The sequence below is a fragment of the Bombina bombina genome, chromosome 6 (assembly GCF_027579735.1).
Source record: "Bombina bombina isolate aBomBom1 chromosome 6, aBomBom1.pri, whole genome shotgun sequence".
Taxonomy (NCBI): domain Eukaryota; kingdom Metazoa; phylum Chordata; class Amphibia; order Anura; family Bombinatoridae; genus Bombina; species Bombina bombina.
The window spans coordinates 547,189,566-547,213,740 of NC_069504.1; the positions used below are offsets into that span (position 1 = coordinate 547,189,566).

General features: G+C 38.1%; 1 protein-coding gene across 1 annotated transcript in view; it reads right to left on the bottom strand.

Moving 5' to 3' along the window:
• The window catches only part of MYO5C (myosin VC), a 315,165-nt gene that overhangs the window by 53,171 nt on the left and 237,819 nt on the right, over positions 1–24,175 (bottom strand). Inside the window, exon 30 of the mRNA XM_053717482.1 lies at positions 13,193–13,286. Within this exon, the coding sequence (XP_053573457.1) occupies positions 13,193–13,286 (94 nt within the window). The remainder of the gene's footprint in view (positions 1–13,192; positions 13,287–24,175) is intronic.

The following is a 24,175-nucleotide window of genomic DNA, read 5'->3' on the forward strand; positions in this document are numbered from 1 at the left end:
GCCGTTCCATGGGTGTATATAACATTGTTTCTCTAATAGCAGTGTAATTCTGTAAAGATTTTCAAACTGCAGATCTCAGTTTTTTCTTCCAAACTAAAAGTTGGCAAGCTTTTCCCAGAACACTCAAAATACTTATAATCCTAATAGAAAAACACATACAGAACATACAAAAATATAAGTGATTGTAACATGCTATACGTAGAAAGCAGCGTAATTCGATTTATATTGCAGCCAACTGTACAGAATTACAAAGGCTGGTTTAATGTACTCTCACCATCATAAAATTATTGTATTTTATCAGGTATATATCCATTTTTGTTTCTTTCATAAGATGATACTATTTGAACCCAAGTAGTGAAGTCCTCAAGACAACCTTGTAATGGGGGAACAAGACAGGTAAGGCAGAAGACAGGTGAGTTACTAATCAGGCATTACGGTCCGCAGTACTTTCCTACAAAAAGCAGCCTCAGAGGAAGCAAATGTGTCAAAATGCTAAAACTTAGTAAAGGTGTGGTATAGAGACTTCATTACAAAAGGCCCAAGAAGTAGCAACTGCTCTAATGGAGTGATCAGTAATTCGTTCATTCATTCCCTGCATATAAATATTCTTTATAAATTAAGGCTTTACGCCAAGCAGCTAAAGTAACTCCTGTGGCCTTTTGACTTTTGCAAGGTCCAGAGAAATGGATAAAAAAGAAGAAATTCTAAATCATTCTCTGGCTTCCATGTACAACATGAGAGCTCCTACCACATCACCATTGTGAAGAAGACTATTTTTCTTTGGAGCTGGACAAAATGAAGGGGCCGCAATTTCCTGATTAATAAATTGAATCAGGTCCACTTAATCCTGCAAAGCCAAGCTGGAGCTATCAGAATCACTGAGACTTGTTCTTGCTTTATCTTAGCAACACAAATGGAAGAAATATGTATATTAGATTGAACAAACAGGGAGCTACTAGGGCATCTATCTGATCTGTCTGAGGATCCTGAGAGCTGACACAGTATCAGGGTACCTTCTTATGCAGTTGAGACCACTCTCCTGGGAGAAGGAGCTGGCAACCGAGAAATTCCACCTCCCAGCTGTTCACTGTCGGAATGTGAATAGCTAAAAGTAGGTAGTGGTAGCACTCCTCCCATCTGATGCTAAGCAACTACGAGTTCTCTCCTGATGATTTATGTAAGATACTGCTGTAACATTGTCTTACTGGAACTAAATGTAAGAGATTGAGTCAACTTTGTAGGGCTCTGAAGATAGCATGGAGTTCCAGAATGTTAGTAAGTAACCTCATGTCCCAAGTAAACCAAATGCCCTGTGTTCCCCAGACTGCCCCCAACTTCATAAGCTAGCACCTGGGGCGATAAAAGTCAAAACTTTCCAAAGGAAGGAAACACCTTGGACCAGGGATTGGTGAGTTTGCCACCATGTCAAAAATTATTTTGTCTCCTGATCAAATATGATCTTTTAAAACAGGTCTTCTTTATCTACAATGTTTTGTCTAAGAAGAGATGATTGCAGAGGACTGAGATTAAATCTTGTAAAATAAACTGGATCTGAAGTGGATGCCATGAGATTTACCACTTGAATGCATTGAGCAAGTGATGGATGCAGAGAGTGATGAAGTTGAACACACACCTGTTAAAGTTTGTCTATGCATTGATCCATCAGAGATAGGGGCATATAAACTGAATCTATGATTAAACCTAGAAAGGAAACTCGAACTTGAGGAATGAAAGTCTAAAGTGATAACCTGGACTGCGAAACAGTTGAAGGACAGCTTCTGTATGTTTCACAGCTAACGGTAGAGAAGATGTCTGTACCAGAATGTTGTCTAGGTAGGGCAACCCCTGAGATGTCTTAAACTCGTAACACCATCAACAAGTCCCCCAAGAGCTTGGTAAATATCCTGGGGCTGTGGTATGGCCAAATGGAAGAGCCACAAAGTTATAATGCTTGTTAAGAAGAAAAGCAAAGCAAAGGGGAACTGTACATGGTCTCTGTGAATAGGAAAATGCAAATAAGTATCTTTTAAGTCAATGGTAGACATATATTGTCCCTCTTGCACTAAAAGAAGTATAGTGCATATAGTCTACATCTTGAAAGTTGGGACTTTTGTTTAGGATCTTGAAATTCAGGATGGAGCAAAATGTACCCTCTATTTTGGTAAAAAAAAAAATTGGATTAGAACCCTAAGGTCTGTTCCAATTCTGGAACTTGGGAAATTACCCCCTTTACTTTCAGTTCCGAAGCACACAAGATCTTGGCCTTTACTGTATCCAGGGAAACTCATGATAGGGGAAATTTCACACTAGGAGTGCAGGAATGAAAACCTCTCCCAAAAAGCTTAATTCTGCCCCCTTAATAGAATTACCTCTGGAGTGTGGGGTGCACATTCATACAGGCTTGAAAGCAGGGTAAACTTTTTGGCATGCTTAGCTTTGGACTTCCATGAACTATTGGGTGACTCTGAACGCTGTTTTAAGGAGGAGTTTGACGAAGGAATTTTCCTTTGAACTTTTTTACCTGAGGTAAGAACGCTCCTTTACCTTCATTGACTATAGCTATGATTACATCCAGTCCTGGGCCAAAAATAATCTTACCCTTAAAGGGCAGAGATAAGTCTACTTTTGGAAACTATATCTGCAGACCAATACTTAAGGCTTATCTAGCTAAAAAAGCAATAGCAGCATTTATTTTTTTGGCATTTATGCGGATCATCTCCACTGCTGCATCACATATAAAGGGGTGTGCCATTTAGTGGAGCTTTAAGCAATCCTGGATTTCTTCCAAAGATACTTAACCTGCTGCCAGTTCCCATGGGTTATCACACCAAACTAAGGTAGCTGCAGCTACACAAGCTTCATTGACAGCTGGATTAAATAAAAAACCTGCTATCTTAACAGACCGCCTATTGAAACCTTTAAGTTTCCTGTCAATGGGGTCCATAAAAGAGGCACTATCTTCTAATGGAATGGTGGTCCACTTGGTCAGAATTTAAATGGCCTGTCTATTTAAGGGACTATTTCCCAAACCTCAAGTTTGGAAGAAGGTAATGAAAACATAGATTTGAGTTTTGCAGATGAATTAAAGGGTACACCTGGTTTATTCCATTCAGTATTTATCAGTTCGGCAATTGAGTCAGGCACGGGTAGATGGCTGCTTAGGAACCAGCTTAAAGAAATTATCTTTTTAGAAGCTGGTTTGTCAGTAGTGGGAGAATCCTTCACTTCTAAAACTTTTAACACTGTGCACAGTAAGGGATGAATATGCTCTAGCCTGAAACTGAAGGACATGTTCTTCCCAACAGATTAGGCGGTGGGTCTCGAGACTCAGAATACCCTTCCTCAGAAGAGGAATAATCTGGCTCTAAAGCACCCCTCTTTAGATCAGTGGCTCTACAGCGAGTCACTCGATAGGGAAAACCCTGAAGAGGTAAGGGATCACTTTCAGCAAAATCCATGTGCCTGTGTTTTTCTGGCAGAACTATAACAGCCATCAACTCAGAAATAACTAAGTGTATATACTGCTTGAATTTTGGGGCTAGGTCGGTAGAAATGCCAGGATTTTCATGATAGTGAATACTTGCCCCTGTAGCAGTGTGAGTACTAAGCAGCACAGCAAAGCCCTATCTATGATTTGAAATTGCTTCAGCACAAAGTTGAGCAGGGGAACATACAAAAATATCCTTAGATAGGAGACAAGAGTTACATGCTTGTCTCAATTAAGTAATACAGTATATAAACTATATATAAAACTCCAATTTGGTAAGCTCTACAGGGAGTGCAGAATTATTAGGCAAATTAGTATTTTGACCACATCATCCTCTTTATGCATGTTGTCTTACTCCAAGCTGTATAGGCTCGAAAGCCTACTACCAATTAAGCATATTAGGGGATGTGCATCTCTGTAATGAGAAGGGGTGTGGTCTAATGACATCAACACCCTATATCAGGTGTGCATAATTATTAGGCAACTTCCTTTCCTTTGGCAAAATGGGTCAAAAGAAGGACTTGACAGGCTCAGAAAAGTCAAAAATAGTGAGATATCTTGCAGAGGGATGCAGCACTCTTAAAATTGCAAAGCTTCTGAAGCGTGATCATCGAACAATCAAGCGTTTCATTCAAAATAGTCAACAGGGTCGCAAGAAGCGTGTGGAAAAACCAAGGCGCAAAATAACTGCCCATGAACTGAGAAAAGTCAAGCGTGCAGCTGCCAAGATGCCACTTGCCACCAGTTTGGCCATATTTCAGAGCTGCAACATCACTGGAGTGCCCAAAAGCACAAGGTGTGCAATACTCAGAGACATGGCCAAGGTAAGAAAGGCTGAAAGACGACCACCACTGAACAAGACACACAAGCTGAAACGTCAAGACTGGGCCAAGAAATATCTCAAGACTGATTTTTCTAAGGTTTTATGGACTGATGAAATGAGAGTGAGTCTTGATGGGCCAGATGGATGGGCCCGTGGCTGGATTGGTAAAGGGCAGAGAGCTCCAGTCCGACTCAGACGCCAGCAAGGTGGAGGTGGAGTACTGGTTTGGGCTGGTATCATCAAAGATGAGCTTGTGGGGCCTTTTCGGGTTGAGGATGGAGTCAAGCTCAACTCCCAGTCCTACTGCCAGTTTCTGGAAGACACCTTCTTCAAGCAGTGGTACAGGAAGAAGTCTGCATCCTTCAAGAAAAACATGATTTTCATGCAGGACAATGCTCCATCACACGCGTCCAAGTACTCCACAGCGTGGCTGGCAAGAAAGGGTATAAAAGAAGAAAATCTAATGACATGGCCTCCTTGTTCACCTGATCTGAACCCCATTGAGAACCTGTGGCCCATCATCAAATGTGAGATTTACAAGGAGGGAAAACAGTACACCTCTCTGAACAGTGTCTGGGAGGCTGTGGTTGCTGCTGCACGCAATGTTGATGGTGAACAGGTCAAAACACTGACAGAATCCATGGATGGCAGGCTTTTGAGTGTCCTTGCAAAGAAAGGTGGCTATATTGGTCACTGATTTGTTTTTGTTTTGTTTTTGAATGTCAGAAATGTATATTTGTGAATGTTGAGATGTTATATTGGTTTCACTGGTAAAAATAAATAATTGAAATGGGTATATATTTGTTTTTTGTTAAGTTGCCTAATAATTATGCACAGTAATAGTCACCTGCACACACAGATATCTCCCTAAAATAGCTATAACTAAAAACAAACTAAAAACTACTTCCAAAACTATTCAGCTTTGATATTAATGAGTTTTTTGGGTTCATTGAGAACATGGTTGTTGTTCAATAATAAAATTAATCCTCAAAAATGCAACTTGCCTAATAATTCTGCACTCCCTGTATGTGGTAGAGCAGTCTCCCCACCTCCAAGGGCACAGGAATAACTTCCAACACCTCTGTAAGATGGCTACTGCAAACTCAGGAGAAGAAAAAAATGGAAAAAAGGTGCAAAAGAAGTCTGCCAAAAAGGGACATGAAACTCAAAATATTTATTTGATAATTCAGATAGAGCATACAAGCATACAATTAAAAAAACAGCTAAACACATCCGGTAAGCCAGTGAAAAGAGTCATATATGTGAAGTCACCAATCAGCAGCCATCTCCCAGTATTGCTTTGCTGCTTGTGAGCCTACCTCGCTATGCATTTCAACAAAAGATGCAAAAAGAACAAAGCAAATTAGAAAATAGAAGTGAATTGGAAAGCTGTTTAAAATCACACTCTCTATCTGAATCATGAAAATGACATGCTCTATCTAAACCATGAAAGACATTTTTTTCTTTACTGGGAGGCTCTACCTGGAGGCGATGAGCACTATTTCCTAGCAGAGGCTACAAAACAATGCAGATGAAGAGAGAGCGACTGCTTTAAAGTTGGTTGAATTAATCTTAAAGCGACAGTATGATTAAATGTGAAAAAATAAAAAGATCCAAAATTGCTTAAATATGTTATGTAGTGTGTGTGTGTGTACATGTCCCCAGGTTATGTGAATCATGTGTGCATGTTCATGCTAATAGCTAGCATGTCATGAAAGTGGGAAGTACTTACCTGTCACCAACTTTGTGTACTTTGCTAACCTCAGCTACAGATTACTGCTTTCAGTAGACAGGCCTAGCTGAAGCAGTGCAAGCACAGTGCCAAGGATCTCACAAGGAGCAGCACACTGTAGATCAGGGGATTGGCTAACAAGTCAACATTTCAACTCGGAGGCCTATGACATTCCCACCCTGATAGAAGATTTTCATTACCTCACTGAATTCCTGAATTCTGTCATTCCCTCTGTCCAAGAGTCACACTAAGGGGGAAAGTGGTTCTCAGCTCGAGAACCCCTAACAATGACAGGTATATCAGAACTTCAGAATTCACCTTACTCCATCTTGGAGGCAAAAATTTGACGGAGGAATTCTGCGAGAGTAGGAGAGACTAAAGCTCAGGAATTGTAGTCTGTTTTTGCCTCCTCTTAGTGGACTGGAGGGTAATCCCACATGTGATGTTTTGTGGACTCTCACCATCCAATAAAAGAAAAAGGATTTTCCTATTATATGGAATTGATAATTATGTGGCTTAATTAAAAAGGACCATTAAATGTAGCAGAATTGCATAATCAGCAAATGCATAATAAAGAAGAATGTTATAGCACTTTCAAATGCGCAAAATATTTTTTTTCTGACAAACTTTTAAAATGTATTTCCATTTCCCTGCCCCTGTTTCATGTGCCTCATAGCTATACACTGTGAATCCTGGCAGATGCTCAGTCGCAGCTCATACTTCAGAAATTGTTCTTATAAAAAGAATATGCACAATTTAATAAGGTAAGTAAATTGGAAAGTTTTGTTTAAAATTGCATTCAAGGAGTCAGAGAAAGCAGGCACTGCTCGGTTAGATGGAAAAAATAAAACGTCTGTTTATTGAAATATTAAAAAACATATGGTGTGATCCCAAAATAAAAACTTACAGAAAACCTACTGCTGGAAATACCATCGCAACATCCCCCACACCTTATACAGGCCATACCCAAAGGACAATTTATTAGGCTTAGGAGAAACACTAAATCAGATGAAATCTATGAACAACAGGCCATTGAACTTGAAAATAGATTAGTCAAAAAGGGCTACAACAGAAACGAATTAGCTAAATTCCGCCAACAAGTGAAAAAATCTCACACCCATTCAATCGATAGCCATAATAGAAACCTGAAAAATAACGACTTCACCAATTCTATAGCGTTCACAACAGAATATACCATGCAATATGATCAAATTGTCAACATACTTAAAAAACATATGCATTTATTATTAGGGGATGAGATTTTAAAACCAGTTGTTAAAAATTGTAGATTTGTTTCTAAAAAACCCAGAACCCTAGCACAGTCTCTATCACCTAGCATGGTTAAAAATAACACATTATCTACAGAATCCACATGGTTAAAACACAAAGGAAATTTCAGATGTGGCAGCAAAAACTGTAATACTTGCAATACCATTCTAAAAGGCGATTCTTTTAAATCCAGCAGTACCAATCAGAAATGTGAGATCCAGTTTCATGCCAATTGTAGTACCCAATGGGTGGTTTACATGCTAACTTGCAATCTTTGCCAGAGTCTATATATATATGACAGATCTCCAGAGAGCTCAGAAAAAGAGTAGGAGAACATATGAGAGATGTAAAAAATGATATAAAAGAATCAGCTGTAGCCAGCGATTTTAATGGCATACATTTTACAAATAAAGCTAATGGGGCTTAGTTATCAAGCCGTCAACCTCAAATACGCTGGAATTCCGCAGCGTATTTGTGGCGAGGCTGATACGCCTTAGTTATCAAAGGCTCGAGACCGGCAAAAGTAGAATTTTGTGACGTAAGCATCGATCCGCCGGACTCAGTCCGACACAGATCGATTCTTACGTCACTCCAGATGTTCCGCACACAAGTGCGACACATTCTCACTACTTTTGCTAGTTATCAAAAAACTAGCAGGTACGCTCGGCACTTTTACGGCCCAGCGTACCTGGTTTTCAATCCGCCACCCCTGGAGGCGGCGGATCCCATAGGAATCAATGGGAGTCTGACCATAGCGAAAGTACAAGTTCGCTGCTGACAGACATCCCATTGAGTTCTATGGGAGCTGTCTACACCTAACACCCTAACATGTACCCCGAGTCTAAACACCACTAATCTGTCCCCCCTACACCGCCGCAACTAAATAAAGTTATTACCCCCTAAACCGCCGCTCCCGGAGCCCACCGCAAGCTACTCTATACATATTAACCCCTAAACCGCCGCTCCCGGAGCCCACCGCAACTATAATAAATGTATTAACCCCTAAACCGCCGCTCCCTGAACCCGCCGCAACCTATATTAAATGTATTAACCCCTATCCTGCCCCCCCTACACCGTCGCCACCTATAATAAATTTATTAACCCCTAATCTGCCCCCCCTACACCGTCGCCACCTATAATAAATTTATTAACCCCTATCCTGCCCCCCACTATGCCGCCGCCACTGTAATAAAATTATTAACCCCTAAACCTAAGTCTAACCCTAACCCTAACGCCCCCCTAACTTAAATATTAATTAAATAAATCTAAATAAATTAACTCTTATTAACTAAATGAATCCTATTTAAAACTAAATACTTACCTTTAAAATAAACCCTAATATAGCTACAATATAAATAATAATTATATTCTAGCTATCTTAGGATTTATATTTATTTTACAGGTACCTTTCAATTTATTTTAACCAGGTACAATAGCTATTAAATAGTTATTAACTATTTAATAGCTTACCTAGCTAAAATAAAGAGAAATGTACCTGTTAAATAAATCCTAACCTAAGTTACAATTACACCTAACACTACACTATACTTTAATAAATTATTCCTATTTAAAAATAAATACTTACCTGTAAAATAAACCCGAAGATAGCTACAATATAATTAATAATTATATTATAGCTATCTTAGGATTTATATTTATTTTACAGGTAACTTTGTATTTATTTTAGCTAGTTAGAATAGTTATTAAATAGTTATTAACTATTTAATAACTACCTAGCTAAAAGAAATACAAAATTACCTGTAAAATAAATCCTAACTTAAGTTACAATTAAACCTAATACTACACTATCATTAAATTAATTAAATAAACTACCTACAAATAACTACAATTAAATACAATTACATAAACTAACTAAAGTACAAAAAATAAAAAAAGCTAAGTTACAAAAAATAAAAAAATAAGTTACAAACATGTTAAAAATATTACAACAATTTTAAGCTACTTACACCTAATCTAAGCCCCCTAATAAAATAACAAACCCCCCCAAAATAAAAAAATGCCCTACCCTATTCTAAATTAAATAAATTTCAAAGCTCTTTTACCTTACCAGCCCTTAAAAGGGCCATTTGTGAGGGCATGCCCCAAAGAAAACAGCTCTTTTGCCTGTAAAAGAAAAATACAACCCCCCCCAACATTAAAACCCACCACCCACATACCCCTAATCTAACCCAAACCCCCTTACAAAAACCTAACACTAATCCCCTGAAGATCATCCTACCTTTAGTTGTCTTCACTCAGCCGAGCCACCGATGGAACTGAAGAGCACATTCGGAGCGGAAGAAGTTAATCCTCCAAGCGGCGCTGAAGAAATCTTCCATCCGATGAAGTCATCATCCAGGCGGCGCTGAAGAAAAGTCTTCGATCCGGCCGATGTCATCTTCAAAGAGGCGCTGAAGAGGTCTTCTATCCGGGCGAAGTCATCTTCCAAGCCGGGTCTTGAATCTTCCTTCCGCCGACGCGGAACCACCTTCTTCACCGACGGACTACGACGAATGACGGCTCCTTTAAGGGACGTCATCCAAGATGGCGTCCCCTCAATTCCGATTGGCTGATAGGATTCTATCAGCCAATCGGAATTAAGGTAGGAAAAATCTGATTGGCTGATGGAATCAGCCAATCAGATTGAGCTCGCATTCTATTGGCTGTTCCGATCAGCCAATAGAATGCGAGCTCAATCTGATTGGCTGATTGGATCAGCCAATCGGATTGAACTTGAATCTGATTGGCTGATTCCATCAGCCAATCAGAATTTTCCTACCTTAATTCCGATTGGCTGATAGAATCCTATCAGCCAATCGGAATTGAGGGGACGCCATCTTGGATGACGTCCCTTAAAGGAGCCGTCATTCGTCGTAGTCCGTCGGTGAAGAAGGTGGTTCCGCGTCAGCGGAAGGAAGATTCAAGACCCGGCTTGGAAGATGACTTCGCCCGGATAGAAGACCTCTTCAGTGCCTCTTTGAAGATGACATCGGCCGGATCGAAGACTTTTCTTCAGCGCCGCCTGGATGATGACTTCATTGGATGGAAGATTTCTTCAGCACCGCTTGGAGGATTAACTTCTTCCGCTCCGGATGTCCTCTTCAGTTCCATCGGTGGCTCGGCTGAGTGAAGACAACTAAAGGTAGGATGATCTTCAGGGGATTAGTGTTAGGTTTTTGTAAGGGGGGTTTGGGCTAGATTAGGGGTATGTGGGTGGTGGGTTTTAATGTTGGGGGGGGTTGTATTTTTCTTTTACAGGCAAAAGAGCTGTTTTCTTCGGGGCATGCCCCCACAAATGGCCCTTTTAAGGGCTGGTAAGGTAAAAGAGCTTTGAAATTTATTTAATTTAGAATAGGGAAGGGCATTTTTTTATTTTGGGGGGTTTGTTATTTTATTAGGGGGCTTAGATTAGGTGTAAGTAGCTTAAAATTGTTGTAATATTTTTAACATGTTTGTAACTTATTTTTTTATTTTTTGTAACTTAGCTTTTTTTATTTTTTGTACTTTAGTTAGTTTATGTAATTGTATTTAATTGTAGTTATTTGTAGGTAGTTTATTTAATTAACTTAATGATAGTGTAGTATTAGGTTTAATTGTAACTTAAGTTAGTATTTATTTTACAGGTAATTTTGTATTTCTTTTAGCTAGGTAGTTATTAAATAGTTAATAACTATTTAATAACTATTCTAACTAGCTAAAATAAATACAAAGTTACCTGTAAAATAAATATAAATCCTAAGATAGCTATAATATAATTATTAATTATATTGTAGCTATCTTCGGGTTTATTTTACAGGTAAGTATTTATTTTTAAATAGGAATAATTTATTAAAGTATAGTGTAGTGTTAGGTGTAATTGTAACTTAGGTTAGGATTTATTTAACAGGTACATTTCTCTTTATTTTAGCTAGGTAAGCTATTAAATAGTTAATAACTATTTAATAGCTATTGTACCTGGTTAAAATAAATTGAAAGGTACCTGTAAAATAAAAATAAATCCTAAGATAGCTAGAATATAATTATTATTTATATTGTAGCTATATTAGGGTTTATTTTAAAGGTAAGTATTTAGTTTTAAATAGGATTCATTTAGTTAATAAGAGTTAATTTATTTAGATTTATTTAATTAATATTTAAGTTAGGGGGGCGTTAGGGTTAGACTTAGGTTTAGGGGTTAATAATTTTATTACAGTGGCGGCGGTGTAGTGGGGGGCAGATTAGGGGTTAATAAATTTATTATAGGTGGCGACGGTGTAGGGGGGGCAGATTAGGGGTTATTAAATTTATTATAGGTGGCGACGGTGTAGGGGGGGCAGGATAGGGGTTAATAGGTTTAATATAGGTTGCGGCGGGTTCAGGGAGCGGCGGTTTAGGGGTTAAAATATTTATTTAGTTGCGGAGAGGTGCGGGATCAGCAGGATAGGGGTTAATAACTTTATTATAGAGGGCGACGGTGTAGGGGGGGCAGGATAGGGGTTACTAGGTATACTGTAGGTGGCAGCGGTGTCCCTGGAGCGGCGGTTTAGGGGTTAATACATTTATAAGAGTTGCGGCAGGGTCTAGGAGCGGCGGTTTAGGGGTTAATACATTTATAAGAGTTGCGGCAGGGTCTAGGAGCGGCGGTTTAGGGGTTAGTAACTTTATTGAGTTGCGGGAGGCTCCGGGGGCGCCGGTATAGGGGGTAGAACAGTGTAGTTTAGTGTGAGTGCTTAGTGACAGGCTAGCAATAAAGCTGGGAAAAAGCCGAAGGGCAGCGAGATCGGAAGAGTGATAACTGTCACAGTCCGCTGCTCATCGCCCCGCGGCTTTTTGACAGCTTTATTTGATAACTTAGGCGTATTTTTTCAGGTCCGCGGCGGCGATGTGAGGCGAGCTTAGGCGGGCGTATTGGGCGGGCGAAGCCAGAAAAGTAGACGGCTTGATAACTACCCCCCAATATCTCTGTTCAGGTCATAGACCTAGCTAGAGTCCCCATAAGAGGGGGCAACAAAAATAAAATACTTGATAAGAAAAAATTATTTTGGATCTTAAAATTAAAAACCAGAACTCCACTGGGAATGAATAAATAGTTTGATATCAGTTATTTCATAGATAAATGAAGTTGTTAGGAATTACATTTCACAGCCTTGTTTCTTAAATTCTTAAATTCATATCTTCTATATTTTGCATTCAGCTTTCTATGCCTCCACATTTGGCTAGTAGCTGAGTAACAGAAAACCCTTCATCTTAGGTTTATCTGAATCATATGCTCTATTATTCATTGACTAGGTATCTACCACCTTTGTCTACATTGTATATATATATCTCAATTAGATATATGTCTTCTATATCTTATAGATTTGTCTACTATGCTATCTAAATGATTACAACAAGTGGTTCATCATTGTCTGACTCTGCCACACCTGACTAGTCTATGAATAAGCGCCACTAGGGGGCACAAAACGCGTAAGACTGGCCTTGTATGCATGCCTGCCCTCTGTCTGTGATCACACTATATGTTTTTTAATGTTTCAATAAACGGACGTTTTATTTTTTTCCATCTAACCGAGCAGTGCCTGCTTTCTCTGACTCCTTGTATGTTGCACGGCCTGATCCGCCGTTTGGTACAGCCCTCCAGGCTACTTTGGCAGAGTATCTTTTGAATAAGAAGTCTTTTTACCTTCAGCTGCACAGACCGGTGGTTGGACTGTGTTCCAGATACCCCTCTCTCCTGTTTAAAATAGCATTCTCTATCTAAATCAAGTTTTATTTTGACTTTAGTGTCCCTTATACTCAAACAGCCATTCTTCTAATGGATTAAAAAGCTACATATAACTAAACAAAAGATTACCCAAGCTGAATATGATTGTCAAAACATATTGCGTAGTAATGTTAATGATACCTGGCATGTTCATGGTTTGTTCATAAAGTGTTCCTTGAAGGTCCATATTTTGCTTCTCAAGTTCAGTAATCTTCTCTTTTAGAGATGGTATGATCTAGAAGTAAAACACCATTTACTATAGGAAAGAAGCAACATTTTCAAGTTAAAAAAATGGGTAAATAAAATAATGAGGGCTAGATTACAAGTGGCACGCTAATGTTAGCACGGGACACAATAAGTAATATTGCGTCAACGCTGACGTGCATATTACAAAATTAAAGTAAATGGTGAGCCTGAAGACCTAGTGTAAAGTGTAAGAATTAAAAAAATGTTCATCATACACATCATAAACATATAAATAAAACTATTACACTTATAAAATGTTTCATAAGGGTTAAAAGGTATATGGCGGGGCATTTGACTGGAAAGGGCTATAATCTATATATATATATAAATATGTGTATGTGTGTGTAATTATGTATATACATATAAACACACAGGGGTCAAGTCAATCGAGAACGCATGGGAACAGAGTTCCTGCACTATTTCTGCAGATGGAACTCAGTTCCCCATGGACAGAGAACAGAACCACTTCAGTTAGCAATGCTGCTGCTGGTTGGAGGAGTTGGAGCACAGTCTGGTTAGAGGGATAGTTAGGTCCTCTAGTAATTATTACAATACACTTAATGCAAGCCTGTCAGAGGTACTGTTATGTGATCACCCTGCACTGTGTGAAACACATGATGGTTACATTTCTGTGTGGCTTGCTCTGGGGTTATTTAACTCCCCTCAGCAGAAATATGACTATTGCACCTTATGTGGGTGAGACTCTGTGACAGAGGAGGAGTCTGGAGTTGCTGTCAGACACTGAATTCTCAGCCCGCCCTGGAACGGAAGGAAAGGGGAGGAAGGAGGGTGTGAGGAACTGAAGCTAAGCTAGCTATGCACCATGTAAGTTGAAAACAAATTATGGACACCCTGGCCAGATTATCTGCAGATAATGTATTTGCTGCAGATTCCACCAGTTTCATCCCAAGGTGCAAGGGGACCTGTTTTGCTTTCAATGTACAAATGCCCCTACATGTGTTCTAAAAAGTGTGTGTCTGACTTCTCAGTATTCAGTATCAGTTGAATCCTAAATTACAAATAAAAATTTCACCCCTGCCATGTAAAAATGTAACCATGGGTGTCCATCAGGCCCAAAGGCAACCAACCATTCATCCCTTTGTTGATTTTAATTTGCTTTCATTACCCAGAGTGTATAGATTATATACATATAAATACAGTGTGTGAGTGTGTGTATGTAAGTGTGTTTATGCGTATAAAACAATATTAATTTTGAAGATGATGGAAGTTTTGGTGAGTTTCTACATTTTTTTTTGTAGGATTTGACCCCTGTATACACACACACACACACATATATATATATATATATATATATATATATATATATATACAGGGAGTGCAGAAATATTAGGCAAGTTGTATTTTTGAGGATTAATTTTATTATTGAACAACAACCATGTTCTCAAAGAACCCAAAAAACTCAATAATATCAAAGCTGAATATTTTTGGAAGTAGTTTTTAGTTTGTTTTTAGTTTTAGCTATTTTAGGGGGATATCTGTGTGTGCAGGTGACTATTACTGTGCATAATTATTAGGCAACTTAACAAAAAACAAATATATACCCATTTCAATTATTTATTTTTACCAGTGAAACCAATATAACATCTCAACATTCACAAATATACATTTCTGACATTCAAAAACAAAACAAAAACAAATCAGTGACCAATATAGCCACCTTTCTATGCAAGGACACTCAAAAGCCTGCCATCCATGGATTCTGTCAGTGTTTTGATCTGTTCACCATCAACATTGCGTGCAGCAGCAACCACAGCCTCCCAGACACTGTTCAGAGAGGTGTACTGTTTTCCCTCCTTGTAAATCTCACATTTGATGATGGACCACAGGTTCTCAATGGGGTTCAGATCAGGTGAACAAGGAGGCCATGTCATTAGATTTTCTTCTTTTATACCCTTTCTTGCCAGCCACACTGTGGAGTACTTGGACGCGTGTGATGGAGCATTGTCCTGCATGAAAATCATGTTTTTCTTGAAGGATGCAGACTTCTTCCTGTACCACTGCTTGAAGAAGGTGTCTTCCAGAAACTGGCAGTAGGACTGGGAGTTGAGCTTGACTCCATCCTCAACCCGAAAAGGCCCCACAAGCTCATCTTTGATGATACCAGCCCAAACCAGTACTCCACCTCCACCTTGCTGGCGTCTGAGTCGGACTGGAGCTCTCTGCCCTTTACCAATCCAGCCACGGGCCATCCATCTGGCCCATCAAGACTCACTCTCATTTCATCAGTCCATAAAACCTTAGAAAAATCAGTCTTGAGATATTTCTTGGCCCAGTCTTGACGTTTCAGCTTGTGTGTCTTGTTCAGTGGTGGTCGTCTTTCAGCCTTTCTTACCTTGGCCATGTCTCTGAGTATTGCACACCGTGTGCTTTTGGGCACTCCAGTGATGTTGCAGCTCTGAAATATGGCCAAACTGGTGGCAAGTGGCATCTTGGCAGCTGCACGCTTGACTTTTCTCAGTTCATGGGCAGTTATTTTTCGCCTTGGTTTTTCCACACGCTTCTTGCGACCCTGTTGACTATTTTGAATGAAACGCTTGATTGTTCGATGATCACGCTTCAGAAGCTTTGCAATTTTAAGAGTGCTGCATCCCTCTGCAAGATATCTCACTATTTTTGACTTTTCTGAGCCTGTCAAGTCCTTCTTTTGACCCATTTTGCCAAAGGAAAGGAAGTTGCCTAATAATTATGCACACCTGATATAGGGTGTTGATGTCATTAGACCACACCCCTTCTCATTACAGAGATGCACATCACCTAATATGCTTAATTGGTAGTAGGCTTTCAAGCCTATACAGCTTGGAGTAAGACAACATGCATAAAGAGGATGATGTGGTCAAAATACTCATTTGCCTAATAATTCTGCACTCACTGTATATATAAAATTAAAGGGGGAAAAGGGTGATAAAAGGCGCACAAACAGTTAAATAAATCAAACAATATGTGTAGATGATAATGTAGTCCTAGCCACAGAGGTATAGGTCAGTAGGGTGTAGTTCAATCTATAAATATTATGTCTAATCAAAAATCAGCTTAGTAATGCATAATCTAAAAAAATAGTGACTGAAATTCAACATCTAAAAATATCAGCAATATAAGAAAATAATAGAATATAGTGCCAATTTCCTTTTTACAAATTGATCAACAGATGTTCTTTTAAAAGTTCATATATTTATCGCAGAGGAAATATAAAGTTCTTTTAGATATATTTTCAAATAGAAGCAATATCTATAGAGTATGTGACGACAATAGTTGACTCCAGCAATAATCTCGGCCAACTGATAAAATTGCCCACTTACTTAAAAGACCCTCAATCAAATGAGGTAAGTGTTGTGCATTGATAGAATAAGAGGTCCTGGATTCATCAGTCAACAGGGTGCTTGCTTGGGTATGGTAGATCCCTTCCTCATTCCTTTCTCTATTTTCCTCTGTGTCCCCGGAGGCAGAGTAGATACAAAGAGGGAATAGTAAATCAAATTTTATTCAAATCAAAGCTAAAACTTGCTTACATTTGTTTACCCCAATCAATTATGAGGTATCAGTTAAGCGTTTTAAAATATGCAAAATTGTCCACCACTACTTCATAAAATAACTTCTTCTTCAGAGGATCGATATGAGTCATATCGATCCCGTGAAGAAGAACGTAGTTTATCACCTTTGAAATGTGTTAGAACTTTTTTTTTTTAATGACTTTGGCTTGCTATGTGGATGGTTTGATTTTTGCTAAACATACATGAAGTATTGGTGGACAATTTTACATATTTTAAAACACTTAACTGATACCTCATAATTGATTGGGGTAAACAAATGTAAGCAAGTTTTACCTTTAATTTGAATAAAATTTGATTTACTATTGTCAAAACAATATTGCACTATTGTGTGGTCCTTTTGTTCCCTCTCTGTATATTCTCTGCCTCCAGGGACACTGAGGATGTTGAATTTCAGTCACAATGTTTTTTAATTATACTGACCTATACCTCTGTGGCTAGGACTACATTATCATCTACACGTATTGTTTGATTTATTTAACTGTTTGTGCGCCTTTTATCACCCTTTTTTTCCCTTTAATTTTATCTATTTTGGGCAGTGAGCTATCTGGGGTGGGGACCCTAGGCATTCCCTGTTCAGATTTTAGGCAGAATTTGCAGTGGAATAGTTCAATAGCAAAACTAGTCTCTGGGTTTCCACTTAGCGCTGATACCTTACACCTCTCTTTATTTATATATATATATATATATACTTTTGAGCCCTTTTCAGTGGAATAGCTTGAAACATGAAAAATCATTTGTATTCAATTTTAATGTTTAAATTTGTTTTACTATGTTTTGAATAGAAATATTTTACATTGCACTTAGAAGAAAATGTTCTTTGCATTCTTGAATAGATATTTCCGTATATATCTATATCTATATCTATATACTATATATATATATATATATATATATATATATATATATATATATATATATATATATATATATATCTGTACCTGTATATATTAATTTAGATAGAATGGTATAGATATATAAATCATCCAATATGTATATAGAAATAAAGATTTAAAAATAAAAATGACAATTCCAAGAACACTGGAATGTGAAATATTGATAACTACTTTTGGGTTTAGAGCAGTTTGTCTAACGTGGTGTCGGTTAGAGAGCGAGCGATAAGTGTTACACCTAGATTACGAGTCTTACGTTAGCCTTAAAAAAAGAAGGCTTTGAGAGATCCTAACACTGCCTTTTTCCTAACGCTGGTATTACAAGTCTTGAAATGACAGGTGTACTGCTCCCTTTTTTGGCTAGACTCAAAAATACCGCAAATCCACTTACGTCAATTGCGTATCCTATATTTTCAATGGGACTTGCATAACGCCGGTATTACGAGTCTTCCAAAAAGTGAGCGGTACAGCCTCTCCTGTCAAGACTGATACCGCATTTAAACGTAGTTAAAGGGACAGTCTACTATAGAATTGTTATTGTTTTAAAAGATAGATAATCCCTTTATTACCCATACACCAGTTTTGCACAAACAACACAGTTATATTAATACACTTTTTACCTCTGTGATTACCTTGTATCTAGGAACCTTCTTCCAGCCCCCTGATCACATGACTGTGACTGTTTATTATCTATTGTCTTAAATTTAGCATTGTGTTGTGCTAAATGTTAAATAACTTTCTGTGCCTGAACACAGTGTTATCTATATGGCCCATGTGTACTTTCTGTCTCTTTGTGTTGAAAAGAGATTTCAAAAGCCTGTGATAAGAGGCAGCCCTCAAAGGCTTAGAAATTAGCATATGAGCCTACCTATGTTTAGTTTAAACTAAGAATTCCAAGAGAAAAACTCAAATTTGATTATAAAAGTAAATTGGAAAGTTGATTAAAATTAAAAGTCCTATCTAAATAATGCAAGTTTAATTTATACTAGACTGTCCCTTTAAGAGTTTTATGGGCTAACGCTGTAGCATAAAAATCTTAACGTAAGTGCTAAAAAGTACACTAACACCCATAAACTACCTATTAACTCATAAACCGAGCCCCCTCCCCATCGCAAACAATAAAAAAAATTAACCCCTAATATGCCGAATCGGACATCGCCGCCACTATAAAAAAATATATTAACCTCTAAACCGCCACCCTCCCACATCGCAAACACTAGTTAAATTTTATTAACCCCTAATCTGCCGTCCCTAACATCGCCGACACCTACCTACATTTTTTAACCCCTAATCTGCCGACCCCAACGTCGCTGCAACTATATTAAATGTATTAACCCCTAAACCTAAGTCTAACCCTAACACCCCGTAATTTAAATATAATTTAAATAAATCTAAATAAAATTACTACAATTCACTAAATTATTCCTATTTAAAACTAAATACTTACCTATAAAATAAACCCCAAGATAGCTACAATATAACTAATAGTTACATTGTAGCTAGCTTAGGATTTATTTTTATTTTCCAGGCAACTTTGTATTTATTTTAACTAGGTACAATAGTTATTAAATAGTTATTAACTATTTAATAGCTACCTAGTTAAAATAAATTCAAATTTAACTGTAAAATAAATCCTAACCTAAGTTACAATTACACCTAACACTACATTATAATTAAATTAATTAACTAAACTAAATACAATTAAATACAATTTAAAAAAATTATCTAAAGTACAAAAAAACACACAAACATTAAATTACAGAAAATAATAATATAATTACAAGTTTTCTGGAGGGCGGAGCCGATAGCTGAGCTGTGCAGACGTGTGGAGACTGAGCTCTGCTGCTTCTAAGCTAAAAAACTAATTTTCTGTTTAAATCCAAGCGGATTTGCCTGTAGTCATCCTGGGCCATTTGAGGGGAACATTTGGAAAGTCTTTTCAGGCCAAATTTAACATCATTTCGGGAGATCGTGGTGGACCTGAAAGGAGTACCGGAGGCTCATCTAGGAAACACCGCGGCTGCTGCCTACACCGGAACTTGCGACTGGCCGACTCTAGCCCTCAAAATAAAACTAAACAGTAAGTCTACTGAACTGGAGGTGTTATTATATTCTTAGACCTCGTTTAAACTTAAAGCTGGCGATTCTTAGCTCCTAAATTTGAACTTAAAGTGAGAGGACCTGGAGGAAACTTATGTGGCAGGCTGGAAATATTATTATTAGTCCACTCTGGTCCTTGTAAGGAGAAATACAGCCTTAGCACTCTTACCGTATATTAACACACTATAGGACATTTGGAGGTCACTTATACAGCTTAAGTGACATAGAGTGTGGTGTGCTACTTTAATTCAGTGTGGGCTTGAACTCTATAACTGTGTGGAAAGAGAAACAACACTACTGCCTGTCTCCATATTTTTTTTTTCTCTCCCTGCATCTAGGCCTAGCTAAATCTCTTACAGCCCTAGTATAAAGGCCCTGAAGAGCTGACTACAATATCTGTATACTCATCTCTCTAAACTCTGCAGTTTCTACTACAGCTATCTCCACTAAGACTTTATATGTTATCCACCAATAAAATGCAGGGATAGGGGGGTTAGTGGCCAGAAGCCCTCCCTGTGCTAGCTGCTTATACTGAACTACAAGCTGAGATCCAGTAACCAAGCTTATACCTCTAATTACCCCTACCCCCCACTCTTTCCCCTGGGTAAATACAAAGATTAGCTAACTCTGCCAGCAATGTCTCAGGCCCAAAAAAACAAAAATAAGACATCAACTAGGGCTAAAAACTCTGTTGCTGATCATTTCAAACCTAAGGACTCAACTGCTACTAGGGGCTCTGTATCGCCTCACTCATGCCAAGAGAGCTCTGATAGTACTCCATATCCCAACAACAGGAGGAAGAAATGGAACTTATGACCTGCAGGATAACTTGACATCTACCATCAAATCCGCAGTTGCAGACCTCAAAAAAGATCTCGCAGAAATGAGAGAGAGGACTGAAGTGCTTGAGCGCAAGCAGGAGGACTTGGCGATTGAACAGCAGAATATAATTGCCCACTCCCAAAACCTTGCAGATTATGTCTCAGAAATGGAACAGAAGGTGGCGGACCTAGAGGACAGGTCGCGCCGCAACAATGTCAGATTTAGAGGCATTACTGAGGAGACTCTGCAGCCTGACTTAGAGACATTTGTTAAGAAATTTTGTGTCTCACTAGCACCCCCCTCAGATCCAAATGATATGCTAATCGACAGAGTCCATAGGATTCCTAGGGGCAGAAATGCTCCCAAAGATAAGCCTAGAGATGTAATTGCAAGGTTTCACTTCTTTACTTATAAAGAGCAACTCATGAGGGCAGCCTTTTCCAAACCTCAACTTCCTGAGCATCTGAGACAGATACAAGTATTTCCAGACTTATCACAGTTCACCCTGCAGAAAAGGAGCACCTTTCGCCAGTTTACCCAATCCCTCCGTTCAAGAGGCCTAAAGTATAGATGGGGCTATCCAACTAAACTCATCATTCACCGAGTGGGATCTCTGGTTACAGTGGACTCCCCAGCGATAGGCGAAGATCTTTTGAAACAATGGGATCAAGCAGATAATCATGCTGCTCACACTCCTTTAAGGCCCTCACAGCTAAACCCTATAGCTGATCAATGGAACCCCCTTCCTCAACGTCCCCAGTCCAGTAAAAGGAATTCAGTTCTCAGGGATTCCTCTCCAGGATAACCTGATAAGTATCCATTTTAACTGTTGTACTTTGCCGAGTATGCTTTTTTTCTTCCTGGACTATTTTCAGTGACAATTTTTTTTTTTAGTAACTGTCTCCCTGGAAGTCATTCTGTGATGCCAGTCGCAAAACCATTCCTGTATACTGTCTACTTATGCTATGTGAGACTTTGGGAAAGAATGTAACTCTTTGCTGTGTATATTTTTTTTTTTTTTTTTGTGTTATAACGTATTGTTCTTAAATTTGTTTAGGCAATAAGTATATCATATGTTTTTTTTTGTATAATACTTTCAACTCATAGTGGATGAATCTAGGATTTGCTTTTCTTGCTAGTTCTTACAGTAAACTCCAATTGGGTTCTTACCAAGGTGGCTACAACTTCCTCGAGAAAGGAGGTAAAGTCCTGGCTCTGAAAAGCAACCCATTGGAGACCCACTGTGTGTGAATCCTGAGATATGTCAGTCTGTTGTTAGTTTTTTGCTGATCACCTAGGGTGTTTAAATTTTTTTTCCTTTTAAAATGTGATTTATATGCCTCACTGTCACAGTTACTTCTTTTTTTTTTTTTTTTTTTTTTTTTGATAGTTGTGGTCTTGGCTCTGCTTTTGGATCCAGATATAGTAACATGTGGTCTAATATTTAGCCCTTCTGGCTTGTTATACCTAAATGTGAATTGATTATAGCTCCGGGGTGGACCCAATAGCTAGATGCTGCTGAGACCATGCATTATGTAGATACCCACTTTTCCTTACATACTAGATTATTTTAGAATATCCAATGCGAAACCTTTGCAACCTAAGTATTAATATAGATATTTGCTCCTTACCGGGAACTTAAAGTTTAGCCTATATACTTTCACTTATGCTACGAAGTCCCGGCTTTGATTTTTTTTACTTACTTGCTTTATTTATTTATGGTTAATATATATACCAAATGTCTATAGAGCACATATAATATGGTTTTAGATTTGTTTAGGTAACATTTTAAATGTTTCACTTGTCAGATTATAGACAGAAAGCTTTAAAATCTTTGTGTTGGTCCCCTTGCTAGAAGAGACGGTGTACATAGGACATTCTGTGACATCTGATATAGGACTATTTTTGCATAAGTGCTCACCTATGTTGTGGGAGATTCTGGGGAAGAGTGTATTTTTTTGGTTCACTGTTTATAATTTTTTCATTTTTCTTGCACAGTTTTTTGTAAAATGTTACAATGTATTGTTTTTAAATTTGTCCTAGCAATAAGTTTACTATATGTCTTTCTTATATAATATTGCTGACTCACAATGGAAGTACCTAGGATTGGTTTTCTTTGCCAGTTTCCATAGCATATGTCATCTGGGTCCTTACTAAGGAGACCATAATCCCCTCGAAAGAGGATCCAAAATCCTGGCACTAAGAATAACCGATTGGGGATCCATTGTGCGAGTTTTTGAGACATGTTTGTTGATTGTTAGTTTTTAGTTTACCAAATTGTTCAAATTTTCTCAAAGTGTAATCCATATGTCTCACTGACACAGTTATCATTTTCTGTCTAGAAATTTTTGGATAGTTAAGGTTTTGGCCTTGCTCTTGGATATAGATACAGCAACATATGTCTTTATATATAGCCCTTTTGGCTTGTTATGCCTTATAAGCGATGTTGCTGTGTCTGGCTCCGGGGCGGATCCAACAGCTAGATGCCACCGAGATTATGCACTATTTAGATATCTACTTCTCTTTTCAACACTTATCACACTAGATTAGTCCAAGATAGCCAAAGGGAAGTCTTTGTAACTTAAATATTAAGATAGATATTCACCCTTCACCGGGAATTTATAGATTTGTCTTTATATTTTTACTTATATCACAAAGCTCAGCTCTGAGCCACTTGCTTTATTTATTTATGGTTAGGGTGCAAATTGAATGCCTTTATAGCACTTATATGTTGGTCTCAGGTTTGTTTGATTATGTAATGTTTTAAGTCTTTGTAACTTAATATTAAGATAGATATTCACCCCTCACAGGGAATTTATAGATTTGCCTTTATATTCTCACTTATATCACAAAGCCCAGTTCTGAGCCACTCGCTCTATTTATTTATGGTTAAGGTGCACAGTGAATGTTTTTATAGCACCTATAAGTCGACCTCAGGTTTATTTGACTATGTAATGTTTTAAATGTCTCATTCGTTAGATTATAGATAGATAGATTCGGATTCTATGTTTAGGTCACTTTGCCGGAGTAGAAGGTGCATATAACCTGGTGTTCAATTGTTGGAAGGCATTAGCCCTGGCACTGAGTCCAAAACATTTGAGTATTATGTTTTTAGATCTTGTAGCCTAAATTTTCTTTTGCTCATTTTTATCTTACCCTCTAAAAATAAGGTTTAAAGTCACCTTTCTTATATGTACTAGGATACTATTAGATTTTTTAGGGACATTTAGCCCAGTGACAACCGTAAAATCACACTCTCTTCATAGGCCATGTCCTATTTTAGGTTAATAAATTGTCACTAAATACACCACTGTTTTAGCACTTATGTTTTTAATATAAAATGCTATACATTGGACACTGACTTTCCACATAGATTTAGTATAGACACATAGGTTTTATAAGTAAGCATATGACCACACTTAGGATATTTCCCTTGGTTTCCCAAGACACCTCGCTAGATCTAAAATAACCTTTGCCCCCGAATCCCCTCCCCCCTT